This window comes from Haemaphysalis longicornis, unplaced genomic scaffold (genome assembly GCF_048455015.1).
Source record: "Haemaphysalis longicornis isolate Haplotype H1 unplaced genomic scaffold, Haemaphysalis longicornis Haplotype H1 scaffold_7, whole genome shotgun sequence".
Lineage (NCBI taxonomy): Eukaryota > Metazoa > Arthropoda > Arachnida > Ixodida > Ixodidae > Haemaphysalis > Haemaphysalis longicornis.
In genome coordinates this window covers 41,934,514-41,951,519 of record NW_027526422.1, presented here as the reverse complement: position 1 = coordinate 41,951,519, position 17,006 = coordinate 41,934,514, and the positions used below count along the sequence as shown (strand labels likewise).

Genomic DNA, 17,006 nt, shown 5'->3' with positions numbered 1-17,006 from the left:
GAAGAAAAATTGATTTCTCTACTCATCAGAATTCCAACACGCTGCCAAAAAAATTGATACTCCATTGATGCAAATTCGTGGAGTGCAATAAACACTGCGAGGTGTGCAGAGGCGCTGTATGATGCATGGGAAAAGGTAGTCCCATAACGTGTCTTCTATATTTTCCTAGGCATGGTTATTGCAAAGAAACAATGCAAACTGGCGGAGCTCCTGTTCTGATTGGCTGAGACTACTCCATCCGTGCTTCCCATTGGCTAGTGAACCGAGTTAGTGAAACACAATACAGATTCCACAGACAGCCTGGAGGATCTTAAGGGGTGGGCGTCCTTTTCAAGAGGCCAGCTGTACTTTAGGATAGCCTGGAAGCACAAGGCTTACGCTCTGGATGGCCTGGTGGAGAGGGTAGCGGCCGTCCTCTTCAGGATTGGCCCAGTTGGGGTCAGCACCGTTGGCTAGGGCTAGGCACATCACCGGCAAGTTGTGGGCTCCTGCCGCCCTGCAAAACCACACACACACACACGTGTGATAAGTTGGAAAACACTTGGGCTAGCCGGTAAATGTCCGGCATTACGAACTGCAAGTACACAATTGTCACAGTAAGAAGCTAGGCACTGTGGAGTTCCTGTTCAGTAGTGGGCCTGCAACTTGGTTGCTGCGCACGCCACCTATTATGGTATGTGGGGTACCAAGTGCACGAAACTGATGCGATGGAACAAAAGCAGGGAAAAGCAAGCATAGGATGAACGAACTATGGGTACGTACAAACTCAAATGGTACGGATACAGTCAAACTTGAATACGACAAATTTCGATGGAGAAAATTTCTTCCTTTCTGTTTCTAACATCCATAAAAAAAGCTTTTTTTTTGCTAAAATCCATCTTTGAGACATATTTCTGGATACTAAATTCCAATTTTAATTTCATGTTCATAAACTGGCAGTCTCCACAAACATGACGTGTAGAAACAAGCTAAAAATAATGATGCAGGCAACAGCAGGCGATGGAGTGATTTTTTTTTCTGCAGTAAAGGTAATATTTCATTTTGCGAAAATCAAGCATCCGTAAATTTTTTATAAAGGAACACTGTAAATATCACTTATGTACTGATTTTCTGCCTTATATTTGCGAATAACTTGTTCTTGTTCAACAATGTTGACAAGTATGAACACTGACACCGGACTTTAATGTTTATATTTGGTAGGGATGGGCGAATATAGATTTTGAGGTTCGAAGCGAATTCGAAGCGAATAGTGATTTGGTCGAATAATTTCGAATCGAATAGTTCGAATAGTGCACATTGCAAATCACAAAGACAAATGAGCAACTTGTGACCTGACTAATGTACACAATTTTTTCTAATAATTAGAACTCACGTAGGCACAGCATTGTGTAAAACTATTACCAGTTGAACATTTATTGCAAAATCTTACACACAGCTTTCCTTTGCGGTATTCACGAGTTTTCATGAAGAAATGCCTGCTGCACCACATGCTCTAGGTGCAGCAGTTGCTCTAGCAGCTGTTGCTCTAGGTGCAGCTCCGCTAAAAAAGAAGTATTGTAGCCACTAGTATCCTCGGCCGTAGCCAAGCAAAGCGCAAGTGGCTGGCCGCCATTTTGAATAGGCTCGCTTAGTGCGGTGTACTGCCGCACTGAGCGAGCCTATTCAAAATGGCGGCATGCCTATTCAAAATGGCGGCCTGTACAAGTCTGCTGGCTTGGTGCCGCTATGTTCGGAGCGGTGTCGTTTCAGTGCCGCCTTTTTTTTTAACCTAAAGTGTGCTGGCAGCCGAGAGCTTCGTCGAACCTCTAGACAAGGCAGCAACTAGGCAGTGCCGGCACTGATAATAGAAATGTACGCGTTGGTGGGTCTTGAGCCAAGCCTGGGGTAACTCTCGGAAAGCTTGACCAAAAAGCTTGGCTTTTAGCTGCCTATTCGGGAGCATCGAATAATTCGAAAATATCGAATGCCCGCATTCGGATCGAAGCGAATAACGAATAGAGAGCTATTCGATCGAATATTCGACAATACCGAATATTCGCCCATCCCTAATATTTGGCTGTGGGTATATAAGACTATTGCGCAGCTTCTGTTTCACTTTGGCCGGCTGGCTGAATCGAGTCACAGACAAACAGACAGACAAACAGCCTACAGACAGACCAAAATTTCTGCGTTTAAGTAGCCCAAGAAAGACTATCGTCTTTAAAAGGCAAGACTGTTTTCAAGGTTACAAGAAAAGGCCCACGAGAATAACGCTATGACAAAGCAGACATTAATATATGTCTTAAAAGCTAACAGGACTTCTTTTGTGGCCCAAGAGATATGGAAAGAAACTAATTTCGCATTTCCCTTCAGGAGATGTTAGAAGGAAAGAAGATGCGACAGTATTGCAGCTCTCTGACGGTAAAGAAGTCAATGGCCTTTTTTTTTTTCCCTCCACTCAAATGATGTTTTTCTATGCTTCAGCCTGATTGCAAACTAGAAGAATAAAACCACACAAGCAAACTAATTTGCTTTGACAATCAGGTTTATCTGTGTTAATAAAGTGCTATTTTATGCAATGTCCCTGCTTTGTCATGCCACAAAGATATTGATATCAAATTAAACAAAACCGCCAAGGTGTTGCCAGTTTCTTTTCCTGTTGTTTTCACTCTTTTCTTTTTCTTTTCACTCGAGTGCCTCAACTTCTGAATTCTCCTGCCGATTCAGTCGGCGGCACAGCTTTGAAACATTTCTTGTGACCCCGTAAAGATTGGAAAACAAAGTGAACATATACCTAAGCAGCCTCCAAAAGTCAAATTCAGTTGAAAAGAACAACCTAGCACTTCTGAGAACTTCTTCACACTCCGGGGTAACTTTCTTACTCCCCATTACTTATGTGTACCACAAATTGATGTTTAGCACATCACCTGTAAAGCTCCTCAATGGCAACAGCTTTATGGCATAAGCCGCTAGATTTGTTTTTTTGCCAATATTTTATTTTTGAGCGCTTATACATTCAACGTTAGGAACCCTCAAGAAGGTTCCAACTGGTTAGAACGTTAGCTTTACACTCATCAACAGAAACTTATATTTGGCAAGGTTTCACGGTCTTTTAAAGGGGCCATGCAGACAAAATACGAGTTTGTTTTATTCGAAAGATTTTGTGTTTTATAGTGCCCCCAGCGCTTGTCCGGATGCAAACGATGTTTTATTCAATGAGAAATTAGTAAATTTAGGGTAAAATTTTGATTTTCCCGCTAAATCGTGCTTTCGTGGTCTGCAATGACATCACAGGAACCGATCACTCTTTAACCGATTGCGAAGACTTGTTTACCGTTAGTGAACCTAGATGGCACCACCATACCGTAGCAAGCCATTTTCTGCCTTTGGTTTGTTTGCGACCGTATGGCTTGTTTTTGTTCAGGGAGAAAATAATCGTTTCGTGAAACATAGTGCTCGCTCGACAAATATGGTCACGTAAAACACCGTTGCTTGTGTCAATCGGCCAGTGTTGTCTCAGACAACCCCAAAGCCCCGCAGTGCTGTGCAGCTAAACCAAGCATAGTGCGCGTAGTACCAAGAGCAGTACGCATCGGAACTTCTATGTTTACTTGGGCTTTCGTAACTTCCACTGTTGGTCCCACCATTTTTACTGATATAAAAAGAATTTGCCCTAAATTTAAGCCCAAATAGCTCATCCAGCAAGCTTACAAGTACTGCCTAATTTGAGTTTGCTTTTTGCGGCCTCCGCCAATCGCACAGCTGGCTGGTATGACATCATAGGTTCTGTTTTGGGAAATGAGCTAGTGGGTCGAATGGCCATTTCCTTTTTTTATTAATTATACAGCTTATTTGAGTGAAGTTTACGTTAAAAGTGGTGTCAGTGTGATTCTAACGAGGCAATCTTTTGAATGAACCAAACTTGCGTTTTGTCTTGATGGCCCCTTTAAGGGAAACCAGGACCCGCTAGTACATCGAGGTTTAATTGTACTATACCCCACTTAGTAGAGCATGGAGAACTTTGGCTTACCTGTACAAGAGCAAGCTAGGACTGAGGTTAGATATATCCTCTTCCTGGGTGGTGTCCTCCTCGTCCTGAGTGGGCGACTCATCTGCGCTATCCAGCTCCAGCTCTGCAAAGATTTAATTAACGCGTGTTTGCAGAACGACTAAGTCGGTTTTTTGAGAAGACAACCGAGTCAAACTTGTTCCCTCCTCTCTTATGAATGAGCGGTGGCAAGGGAAATGCATAAATAAGATAGCTGACCCTCACCCCTATGTTGGTTACCCTACACAACACACTAACATAAAATACCGTATTTACTCGAATCTCACGCGCACCTTTTTTCTGGAAAAATAGGCCCCAAAATCACATGCCCGTTACAATCGAGTAAGACTCAAAACTGCAGCACTGTATCGCCATCGACGTAGATGGCTGCTTGACTACCGCATGCGTAGCCAGCGCTTCGTAGTCGGTGCATGTTTGCCTTTGTTGTCTGCGTAGTCTTTTTTTGCGTTCCTCTGTTCTTTCCGCCATGGAATTTTCCACTGAAAAGACACGGCAGGTTCACCACGATGCTGCATTTAAGAAGAAAGTAATCTAGTTCATGGAAAGCAATGGAAATCTGGCCGCATCATTTGTGTTCAGTGTTCCGGACACTTGCATGCGGGACTGGTGCAAACAGAAAGAGAAAATTTTCGCAACCAAGTCGACACGAAAAGGGTTCAGCGAGCCAAAGAGGGGGCGATATCCCCAAATAGAAAACCCACTGGCAGAGTACGTGCAGCAGCAGCGAGCGGCTCAGATACCTGTAACGACAGAGCCGTCGCTTTTTTCTTTTTCGGACCGCAATAAACAGGTGTGCGTTAGATTTGAGTAAATACGGTAAGTGGCCGTTACCCCAAGTCTGGCATGCTATACTCGGATTCAACAACAGCAACGCAAAGAGTTTTACTGAAGAGTGTTACTGAACGTGACACAAATCGTTTCCGTGATTTGTTGGACTTATACTGCTTATTTATAAATTGCAGCAGTGATGACAAACAAACCAGGTGAGAAAAACCAAACAATCTCACACATTAGGCACAATGTTTTTTAAAATGCATACGCGCACTGACGTCACCAAGTCCCTCACTTCAGCAGAGTGATACACTATTTGAGCTCCTGCCGCTGCACTCAAGTATAGGCTGCCTGTGCTAGCGTGCGGTTGTGTGGGAAGCCCACTCACCCGAGGGTGGCGGGACAGTCTGGACCAGGGATTCCCCGAAGACAAGGACATCGTCCTCGGAGGGGTTGGAGGAGGACGTCTCGGCAGCGGCCTTGCCCTCGCTGTCCGAAGGCGCCAGGGACGAGGCCCCCTCCCGGAGGACCACGCCGCTCTCCTGGGAGGCCATGCTGAGCCGGGCCTCCGAGCCCACTGAGCTCACGGACAGGGCGTCAATGCTCACCGGCGACTTGTCCGCCGAGGGAACCAGGGCGCTGCTGCTGTGACGACGCGCGACCCCGGGGGACGGGTCTGCTGCAGCAGAGAGAGAGAGTGGGTCTCAGTGGTTCCTTCCCCCATAACGACAAGTTTGAGAACAGGCCCTGTGGCTAGACCATGGATGGCACGGGCAACTGGCACCATCCAGAGTGTTCAAGACCTTTTTCAATGCATGTTTTGTGATGTGGCACTATCTTTCGTTTTTGTGCCAAAGCAACACTGTTGTTGCAAAGAACATCATGGTGAAAGACAATAAACTAAGCGTGGTCCGAGTTCTGCACTCAGCACCTACATTGAGGAGCGAACTACAAGGATTGCTACGATGATGCCTGCACAAGACATAGATAACGCATCTATAAAAAGGGAACGAAATTAAACGGCCTCAGTTCATTCGCAAATCATCCCCTCGAACCTCTCGCCCAGTCCGCTCAGCCATGGATGGGAAAAACAGGTGCTCACTTGCATCTCCGCCACGGTCGTCCTTGGCGTGAATGGTCCTCCGGCGACGGTGCATCTTGCGCACGCTCCAGCGCAGCGGCATTGTGGCCTTCCGTAGGATTGGTGACGCCGCCGTCGTCGTCGTCGAAGCCGCTGGCGACACTCGCGATGCGTCCCGTGAGGGTGGGCTGAGGCAGGCTAACGACCCAAGCAGGGGCTTCACAAAGGCCTTCTGCGAGTACTTCGCCTTGATCCAGGCCTCACGAACGCTCCTGCAAAGTGCAAGTAATGGCACACCGGGTGGCTTCCGGAAAAATGCTCACCTGAAACAAATTTTCTACAGAAACAGTAAAAATGCGTATAAAAGACGTATCCACTCACAACCTTTTTTTGCTTAGAGCAAATCCCCACACACAGGCAACACACTCACACTTGCTCACTGGATCTTCAAGACTGCCATACAGCAGGCGTGGAGAACAACCATCTATTATTCACATCCTCATGCAATTTAAGGCACCTGACACAACACGACGAAAACAATTCCCAGAACATTTCAGGCAACATATTTCACTACACCCATCACTCTTTTTATCTGAACACCCCATGATTTCACTTAAAGGAGCCATGAAGACAAAATACAAGCTGGGTTTATTAGAAAGACTGCTTAGTCCCGATAACAATGATACCAATATCATCACAATCTTCGAACAAATAATGAAGATATTAAAGAAAACGTGTGAAGCAGTCACGACCCCCTAGCCAATTTCCCGCAACTTTTCTATGACGTCGCTGAACATTGTTTGTGCGATTGGCGGCCGCCTAACTGACCTGCCGCGACGACACATGGCTGGACGTCTGTAATGGGGCTTCAAGTTCCATTTGACCACATCACTTGAATGCTAACGTGCAGTTAACGCACTGAAAATTATGTTTTATTGTTGGCCCGTATGACATCATTCTTGCTCATAACACGTCACTGTGGTGCAAAGTTTGAAAGTTTTTAAATACTTCTTGCTTTTTTTTTTCGTTAAAAAAACATCTTTTGTGGCTATAATGGAGCTGAGTGAGATACTGAATCCTAGTTCTTTCAAATTACACGAAATAATTTATTATCACGTACAGCCACAACCTGGCCCTCTACATGAGCCATCTCCATTGCCCTTTAATTCATTTTACTTTTATACTTGCTGACAGATTTTAGTAGTTACCTGTACACCACTCTCATTAACTAACCTTTTTTGGCATTCTTTGCCCATAGTCGTCCTTGCGCCATAAAAAACAATCATCATCATCATCATCACAGGAGCGAACACAATTCAATGCTAAAAAAAAAAAAAAAAACAGCAAGAAGTTAGCAGTGACCTGCTGCTGTCTGGAGTGGCCCTGGCCGCGATGTTCTCATCCACGCGGAACTCGTAGACATTGTTGATGACTGTGTTTCCCAGCTCAGCCATCACCTTGAGTATTTCGGGCTCCCACGAGTCAAGTGTCAGGGAGCGAACCTTGGACACGTGCACACCCATGCTTCTGTAAGCGGGAAGAAGAGACCAACAGATCAGACGGGCGGGAGGGGGGTAATGGCCACGGTATTTTCCGAAACACTGCGCCAGTGAAAAGAGCTAGATTTCTTTAAAACACACTAAAGGGACTCCTATTTGTCCCTTGAGTCATTATACGATGAAAGATAGGGTCCTCAGTTTACTTTTAAAGCTCTGGAAAGAAAACACTAGACACCCTTCAATTACCAAATCCCCACTAACTAGCACATCAATGTAAGACTAAGAGTGGATTGTCCAAGATGCCAACCCAGTTTAGTTTTTCACATACATTCCTGTGGTGGAAGGAATCCTAGAACTGCCCGTAGACCATCGACAGTGAGCCCAATAGTGATGATCTAACAGCCCCAGAGACGTCGAACTGTTCTGCAATGGGTATTGGTACCATCTCAGTCTTCAACATTTCTGCTTTCCCTGATTAAGTGGTTATGTTGACTTCTTTTTTTTTTTCATTGTTCACGTGCACTTATTGAGGTCAACCATGCTCACACCCCATTACATCTCACTCCAAAGAAAACAGCCGTTTTCAGCAAATTTGAAAGGCAAGTGGGACAAGAGCAATGACACTTTTGAAAAAACATCTCTTACAAACAAAAAAAGAAATTTAACCTGATGAAGTCCTCAGACAATGCTTACAACTCTTCAATATCACTTTTGCGAAGCTTTTGTTCCCAGCAGGAAACAGGAGATTTTTTACTCTACTTAAGTTCGTGTCAAAATATTTCACCACATTTAACTAACATTTTCCTGAGAACCGCAAGGGCTAGAACGCAGTGCAAGACGTCTTTGCAAGGATATCTGAGGAAGAAAAAAAGCAATTAGAGAGTGGAGCACGAATGCTTAACCTTACACAGACTACCTTTACCCAAAGTGTGAAAACAGTGTGACCAGAGAGGTCCAAGTACCTGTGTATGCCCGAGCACTCGATGCACAGAGTGATGCCCAGGTTGATGCTTGCCCAACAGGGGTCAGGGGAGCGACAGTCGCAGCACAGCTCGTTGCCCGGGATGTTGGTCAGCTGGCTGCATCGGAGTGAAGCAGCGGGCACCAAGGTCACAGGACACAATGCAGTACTACGGCAACTAATCAGTGCTCCCCAAGACACTTGCACCATGCTTAACAGTACAACAAACTAAGCAAAGGGTCACCAAACACTGCCACACTCTGCACTCCTGAAAGCAAAATAGACTTACACCAACACTGCAGCTAGGACATTTTGCAATCGTTCCAAAAGCCCCAGCGCGTTCCTCATTGAACACTTGACTCAGGCAGCGAAAGTGTAAGGCCAAAAATGCTACCTGTTGCACAGTTTCTACTTCTGACATAAGTTTTCAAAAAGTAAGATAAGGATATTTAACGGATGTCCTTTCCATATGAATTGTATAGTACTCTGCTTTAGGCGATAGTCAGACAACACTGGAGGAATATTAACAGTGGTGCTGTTTAAGCTGGTGGTTGGGCTGGCGTACATGTGCAGGAAAACCTCGCCAAGTGACGATGCCATCGTGCGCACAAGCACCACAGCTTAATCGTATTTTGCCTTGCCGCGCTCGTGCGGGACTTGTGTCGCCACCTGTCAGAGGCGCGATACAACTGGTACAGGCACGCCTTTGGAAACGCGCACATCGCAGGGTGGCTCACTATCGCTTGTTACGACGAGTGGTGCGGTTTTGATGGTGCAAAGAGAAGAATTCATGCGAAAATGAAAGAAGCCAAAAGGCCGAGAAAAGATAATGTTAATCAACTTCTTAATTAGCGTCCCACATGCCAGACCACACAAGCCGAACGGTGGCCACCAAATGAGTTCAAAAATTTTGAGCAAACGCTCGTCCTGCTGCACCCTCGGCTACTCTTGGAGGAGCTTCACCACAAAGCCAGTGTGCACGCGTACATTGTACACACTTTAATGACTGAGTGTTCATTGCTCTTTGGGGGGCTAACGACGACACCACGCAGAAAACTTGACGCTCAGAGCATAACTATGCATAAATTTAGCCGAACCAAGAATAAGCTAGGTGAAGCCGCCAGCTGTGTTGTTTGCCCCCTCTTCGCGCAACTAGCGCAAAGGCTCCTCAATTTTTTTTTTCTTGCAGATATTAATTGCACACAACGCAGCTCTCCAAAGAACACTTTCTGTAAGACAAAAAATACTCACATGTGAGCCCTTGGAGGTTTTGGCACAGGGTTCGCACTCTGCCTTGGCAACATTGACAGCGAGGAATCGGACGACGTTTTCCAATCCTGCATTGAAGCAAAAACAAGTTGGGCACTGGAAATGATCACTCCGTATTTCCCTCTATAACAGAAATGAAACGAAGCAAGAAATTAAGGAGCAACAAAATGTGCGCAGGCTTTGTCAAGCACGAGCACCTCCGCAAATGGAAAATGGTGTCAAACCTGCCATTCTTTACAGCTTGATGTAACAGCCATCCGGACAGATACCATTTCAGTCACCCAGACAAAATGCATCGTCCACTTACATTCTTTGACAGCTTCTTGTCTTCATCTCGAGTGGGCTGGTTCAAAGCGTGTGAGATTCCTGACTGGAGTGCACTAATCCAGCAGTCGTACGACTCCTGAGAATCAGCTTGGAGCATGTGGGTTCTAAGGAGAAAGAAGATAACAAGAAAGGCGTTTTAGATGACGTCTGTAACAGAAGGCTTTGAAGTTCGGGACATAGTAGTTATGAATGGAACATAGGAAGAATACAATGAAGGGGGGTTAAAAGCAAATGATAACCGCAACCCAATTTTTACATTGAAAGAATTCGTTCAGATGTTACGAAGGCACTGTCAGCAAAGTATGTGTTAATTCTGTGAGAAGACTTCATTTTGCGGTTTCACTATACACACCAAGAGAGAGAGAAAAAAAAAAAAAAGACTCAGCATCACGAAAACAGTACCTTCAATGCTCGTCTAGTTTGAGTACCGCGTTGCATTGAGGTTTTCTTTTCGCAAAATCTTGAGAAAGGCATAAAGAATACCCTGGTTATTCATGGGGACGTTTGTGCGAATGCCAACTTTTTCCTCCAAAAACTAGACTACTTTGGAACTTCCCATAAATCACTAATAGCGCCCTCAATAAACACGCACTGGGGGGTTGTCCCCAAAACCGGCGCAGTGCACAGTGCCCCACGACGGTGCGCACTGGAGCAGATGGAGTGTTGATTGAGGACAAACTGAGTGGTTCTACCCAAGCGCCATCTCTTGAGATACGAAAGAAACTCAAACACTTCACAGGAGGCAATAAAGCAGTGTAATATGACACAGCGCTACTACAAAGGGATGTTTATGGAAAGCCAATGATTATATGTTCACAAACCCATATCCGTCACAGATGCACGACAACATGTACTTCCACCGCTTCCACTAAACAGCTACCTACAAGCTTCTCATCATTCCGAGAGCCAAAACATGAGTGCCTGTTATGTTCCGCCCTTCGCTACAGCAAAGCATGTAGGTCTAGACACTCTAGTAACTGTACACGTAATTCAATCGAATGAAATGAATGCAAAACTCCAACTGGCTGGCCATGCATGCAGCCTTCTTTCGTGTCCTCATTTACAATCACTGGCCATTATTAGTACCCGTTCTGAGCCTGTTGCATCGTTGTCCGATGAATCTTCAAGCAATTCATCCTTGTCAGCAGCAATATACAGCCCGTTCCGTCTTCACATGAGTGTTGATGCACCATCGCTGCAGCAGATGGCGGAGGAAGTCGCTTTGCCGGCATTGTCCGCAATGCATCTCGGGATTGCAGCTCGGCGCTCTGTCGACTCTCTCGGTGCATGGCGGTGCAACCGAAAATTGCCCCGCGGAGGTGCGCCCAGGTTTATTGAGGACTGATGGGGCGCACCGGTGCGGTTTGTTGAGGATGAAAAGGCGCACTGGTGTGCCCCATTGTGCATCGGTGCAGTTTATTGAAGATGCTACAAAGTAGTGTTTTTAATGCATTTCTTCTTCTGCCCTAGCAATGATTGCGTTTCCCCGCCTGCCTACTTTTCGATGACACTAGCCGAACGTGCCCAGAGAGCTCTCTAGGGAGGCAGAGGAAGAGGCTCACTTGGAGGGGGAGAGGACCTCGAAGCAGAAGCGTCGCTCAAAGTCCAGCGCGGGCTTGACGGTGCACAGGCGCAGGTCGTCCTCCATGACGGTGCGCTGCTCGTCGCGGGAGCGCTTGCGGTACACCAGCTGCCCCTGCTGGATGATGAACCACCGCCTGTTCCAGGTCTTGAAGGCGTTCGACGTGCGCTTGAACAGGTACCCCTCCAGGCTCACCCCGCCGTTGGCCGAGGGGTCCTTGTGCGCCACGGGCACCACGTCCTGTTGTGTTTTCCAAAGGGAGAAGGGGAGGGGAAACATTCTTTCAGTCCCATTTCTTTCTTTCTTTGCCACGACACAGTGTGAGTACAGGTTGCATTAGAGCCTCAGATCAGTGCTGCTTCAAGGCGAGAATAGTAGGAGGGACCAGTTAGACAAGTTAGAAACTTGATATAGGCGCAATTCTTTAACTGTACTCTAATGGTGCTTCAAATCGTTAAGCCCGCTATGTTTACACGGAACTCATGTTTAGTCAAACTGAAGAAGCTGCAAGAAGTTTCGTCCTAACTTCTAAAGTTACTATATTCAAAGAAGAAAAACTGAAGGAAATCTTCAAAACACAACTCAATAAAATGTCAACATTGATATAACACTTACCTTTGCAGTCACCAGAGCGTGCCGAGAGTCGAGTTGCTTGGACAGGTCAGAAGATTCCTTGCCAAGTGTGTCCAACTGAAAAATATGCAAAAATCCCCTCAGCCTCCGATAAAAGACAGCAACGATCAAAGAAAGGCAGCCAATTGTGAAAGATAACTTCGAGTAGTACTCACAGTGACTGCCAACTGCTTCAAGAATGGTTCTGAGTCCTCAAACAGATCTGAGCCCTGGTGGAAGTAGGTGCTGTAGGCACCCATTAGCGATAGCAGCTGCAAGCAAAACACAACAAAAGGCATTAGTCTCTACTAAGTACTAGTGCAAGTTGTTTATTAAGACATAAAAAATGAAGCAGAGAAATTACACCTCATATTGTAGGCCTAAACAAATTAGCACCGCGTACTTCTTTTCATCCAAAACGTATTCAAATAATCAAACCATTAAAAATTTCCTTCCTCATGATGAATAGAAAAATGTTATATGAAAACAACTTCTGTAGTTGAACAACAGGCAGAGTGTAGGCTTAAAATTTTTTCTTGTACAATGCACAGATTTCTGAAGGGCAGGTCTACAGGCTTTGGCGCAGCAGCCTGTTTCAGACTGCAGTTCGAAGAATGTATTCTGCAGTGAATTCACCAGTGTTTCTACCACAAATACATTTCCACGTGTTACTCACTGTTTGCAGGACTTCATGTCTCTTCTTGGATTGCAGGCAACTGAGCTGTGACACAAAAGAAAGCAAAAAACAGCTCATCAGCAGCCTTTCAGGCATGCATCACATAACCATGTGTACTGCCGAGCAGTGCAAACGGCATTAGGAAATTGAGTTTCCTTCCAACAGCAATGCAAGTACAAGAACTACGCAGTTCACTAAAGTGTCATAAATCACCAATAATGCCACCTGCAAGCCACGTTGCATTGCAGCCACATTAAGTGCTCTAAGTTGCTTTGTCAAAAAAAAAAGAAAGAAAAGAAAAGAAAATCAGAATTGATTACCCGTTTCTAAGGAATCCGTGATTTTGTTCGGAGCTAGACATACAGGGTGCGCAAGGTATTTGAGAATGCTATTCTTAATCACCATAGACACCAGCAGCCTCATCATCTATATCTAGGCGAATGGCCTCTTGTTCGTCGACCCCTTATCATTCATACTGTCCAGTTTGTTCACAGATGGAAGCGTACAATTTGAAGCAGGATATGAAACGCCATGCAGTCCTCGTCGCACTGGCCGCGCACCACAGCGACTTAAAAATTGCCTCCTTTCTGAAAGTAGCGAAGTCTTTCGTTTACAAGGTGCGGACAGAGCTGGTGTGTTGTGGCCGTGACGTGGCATCTGTGGCGAAGCGAAAAGGAAAAAGCACAGTCTGCGGTCAGACATCGTCAGAACCTCGTAATTTCTCCGGCGGTCGTGTTATTTGTTTTCCGCAATGAGGGAGATGTCATTCCACCACACTTTTTTTCAGGACTTTGCGTTAATGCTGCTGGTTATGTGGATGTGCTTACCACCATTGGAAAGCCGGGGAAAGAGAGAAAGAGTGTTTTGAAAGGAAGACCATATGTCTTTCAGCAAGATTCGGCTCCTACCCACACTGCCCAAGTCACCCAATAGTGGCTGGCTGACAACTTCTGCAACCCCGTCACTCCGAAGTTGTGGCCTCCTAGTTGCCCAGATTTAAATCCGCTCGACTACTATGTCTGGGGCGTCGTTCAGAGAGGCCCACAAAGGGCCATATAATACAAAAGACTTGCTGAAGGCTGCCATTTTTCACTGAATGGCCAACATCTCTAAGGAGCACCTGATCTGTGCATGCAGCCATTCGCGAAGCCGAATCGAATCGCTTATTGCGGCCGATGGCGGATTCATTAAGTAGTTATGGAAATAAACCATAATAAAAGTACATTGCAAAGTTTGGTGATAATATGTCTGGCTTTGATGGATATATTCTGTTGTGCCTGACGCCAACCATCTGTTCTTAAATACCTCGCACACCCGGTACATCATATCTTAAAACATAAAAAAAAGGAAAAAAAATAGCATCTAGGCGTAGCGCACACTACGAACACACACCTGGTGGACGTAATCAAGAGCCAGATGCTGGAAGCAGGAGCGGGTGGCAATCAGCACGTTGTGGGCATCCTCACATTCCGAAACCTTGGTGCGCTGCACCTGGGAGTTGCGGAACAGCGCATTGTCCAGGTCGTCGCTGATCTTCTCAAAGTGGCGCCGAGTCTCCTTGCTCTGCCGGATGTCACTGGAGCAACGCATTGCGGCGAGGGAAGGAAGCCAGAGTGTGTGATCAGATGCCCGCACTTTCTTCTCACTCCTTGCTTCTCGAGGGAAAAAACACAAGGCCAGGAGAAGTGGCACACAGTGCAGACAGTATTATGCCAACTCTACGTTTTCAATGAGTGTGTTTCGTTACAGCAGCACCAAACAACAGGTTGGCAGATAATAAAGAAGAGCCGTGCTCTTGTTTTTACAAAGGTCAGCAAACTGCGAATGATTCCGTAGAATGCAGCAGGCTGCCATTAACTCAAACTAAATGAAGCCAGAATCGCGGATAACCCGAACAAACTTGAAGTTCTCAACCAATTTATCGTGAATTCAGTGCGCAAGAAAACATGCTTATCTAGACGCAGATGGCTTGAAAGTTCAGCTTAAAACCAAATTTCAGGACTCCCGTAACATATTTTCGTCCAGCCATGGAGTCATACAGCATGAACCAGCACATCGGAAGGGGCAACGACAGGCAAGAGAACTATGGCCTGATTAAGCTAAGAAAAAAAAGCGAATTCTCCTCAGCATGTGAATTATCTGAAGCAAAGGTATCTGCACAAGCTGCCGTCGATGCCATTGCAGCATCAGTCGAGAAAAGGCAATATCGTCCAAACAAACAAAACAACGTCTTATTCAGTACCTAACTGATAAGAACTAATATCTCGTCAGTGTTTAACTAAATCTTGTGGAATATGCGGGGGCTTTGGGGGCGAACTAGCCAGCTCTCTGGTGTAGGCCACCACGCTGGCTCCCGCCATGTCAACCAAGTGGGCCGCCACGCTTATGGCAGCCCAGAGTTCACCGGTACAAAACGCAAGAGACAGTAGTGCCGAAAAGCACAGCCGTTAATTTCGGAACTCCCAAAGCATATGAGCACACAGCTCGATGGTGATCACGAATCACGCCGTCCTGGTCGTGATTGCGAACGGGAGGCAGGCACTCACGGCACGCGACTAACAACAGTTCCCACCTGAGATACATGGTCGCGGCCACCGCCACGCTGTTCTGCCAACCTCACCCAGACCAGCTCTCCGAACTGACCACCTCTGTCTTCCGCGCTCACACGTTAGCGCACCCAGCGCATTGATGCAGCGCACAGACCGGTGGTGCCATCTCCCAGGCACTGCCGAACTAGCGGTGCACCGGAGCGGTTTCAGCGTATTGCGTCTCTCCCAGCGTGCACCGGCTTGGGATCACGGGTCACAATTTTCCACGATTCCCAGAAATCTTTATCATAACGGGCTAGCGTTATTCGCAGGCAACAGCTGTGATATGTCTTGGAAGATATTTTGCAACATCTGGTAAGCAATGTCGAACGTAACTGCGCATTGTGGCTAGACAGTGTGGGCGTCCACTAGTGGCGGTCTGTGTATCCAGGGCGCAGGAGGTCCTCCTACCTTCACATAACCAGGCTCCAGCCCCTTTTCTTCCCCCACCGTGTGGATGTTCCCTCCCATGAAAATCACAACCCCTGTGCCTGGCTTCAAGCGAAAAGCACCCATGCCAGCCCCAGATTTGAAATTTTTCGCCTTGGAGCTCATTAATACGAACTACAGAGCCCATATACGAATGGATCAGTGATGGGTACATCTTTGGCGATTGGGATTTGGATTCCCTCATCATGAACCACCATTTGCACCACACTTTTGCGGGCTGCTTCTCACTACATTTTAAAGCAACCACCCACTAAATGGGCTTTTTTCACTGATTCCCAATCCGCTCTAGTGCACTTAGCATCACTACCGAAACATCAGATGACATGGGAGATACATTATCTGCACCTCCAAGTAACACAACAACGGCACAGCATAGAACTGCAATGGCTTCCTGCCTACTGCGGATTTGCCGGAAATGTTGCAGCTGATTATGCAGTTTCATCGGCCCACGGCCCCTCTATTCCACCGCTGCCCATTCCTTTTACAACAAACAATGCGGCAACCCCCGCATTCTTGATTGCCTGGAGAATACAGTAGTGCATTTGATTGACCCTAAATGCAGCTTAAAGATGCCTCTTGGGCTCAGCAAGCGTGAAGTGGTATTGCACCGCCTACGTCTAAATGTGGACACACGGCATTTCCTCTGCAAAATTTAGCAGGACTCTTCCCCACTCTGTCCAACATGCCATGTAACAGAAGATATCAAACATATCTGCATCTGTCCAAAGTTCACAGTGCCAAGGCAGGCTCTCCTTACATCTTTGTGTATGCCACACCACGCAGGCCTTGAACTGAGGGCAGTTTTAGGCACTTGGTCAGACCCACGCCAGGCCATACGGGCTAGTAAATCTCTGTTGGTGTTCTTGCGTAGCACTGGCTTGGACCAAAAGTTGATTAACTTCATTGCCAAACTCTGTGTATGTGCTTAAAATTCGTGCACATCACCTCATTTTTTTCATTTATTTATTTATTTCATTTCACAAACCATCATGTTTTTCTTTCTTCACGCGGCGTAGCAAGCTAAGTGAAATGGCTTGGCTAACCTCGCTTCTACCATTAAATGCATTCTCTCTTTCTCTTTCGAGGCAAAAAACTGTAGTATTTACAGTCCCTAACAAGAGCTTACTGTGTTAGCACAATGT

General features: G+C 46.2%; 1 protein-coding gene across 2 annotated transcripts in view; it reads right to left on the bottom strand.

The window, feature by feature from the left end:
- Cenb1a (Centaurin beta 1A) overlaps nucleotides 1–17,006 on the bottom strand; it is a 28,432-nt gene that overhangs the window by 9,134 nt on the left and 2,292 nt on the right. For both annotated transcript variants that reach the window (XM_077676893.1, XM_077676894.1), the window contains exons 7-19: nucleotides 14,219–14,402; nucleotides 12,827–12,871; nucleotides 12,327–12,422; nucleotides 12,154–12,228; nucleotides 11,519–11,778; nucleotides 9,937–10,060; nucleotides 9,612–9,697; nucleotides 8,362–8,478; nucleotides 7,263–7,427; nucleotides 5,922–6,172; nucleotides 5,208–5,498; nucleotides 4,010–4,112; nucleotides 379–496 (exon numbers count right to left, since the gene is read on the bottom strand). In XM_077676893.1, the coding sequence (XP_077533019.1) occupies nucleotides 379–496; nucleotides 4,010–4,112; nucleotides 5,208–5,498; nucleotides 5,922–6,172; nucleotides 7,263–7,427; nucleotides 8,362–8,478; nucleotides 9,612–9,697; nucleotides 9,937–10,060; nucleotides 11,519–11,778; nucleotides 12,154–12,228; nucleotides 12,327–12,422; nucleotides 12,827–12,871; nucleotides 14,219–14,402 (1,915 nt within the window). The remainder of the gene's footprint in view (nucleotides 1–378; nucleotides 497–4,009; nucleotides 4,113–5,207; nucleotides 5,499–5,921; nucleotides 6,173–7,262; nucleotides 7,428–8,361; nucleotides 8,479–9,611; nucleotides 9,698–9,936; nucleotides 10,061–11,518; nucleotides 11,779–12,153; nucleotides 12,229–12,326; nucleotides 12,423–12,826; nucleotides 12,872–14,218; nucleotides 14,403–17,006) is intronic.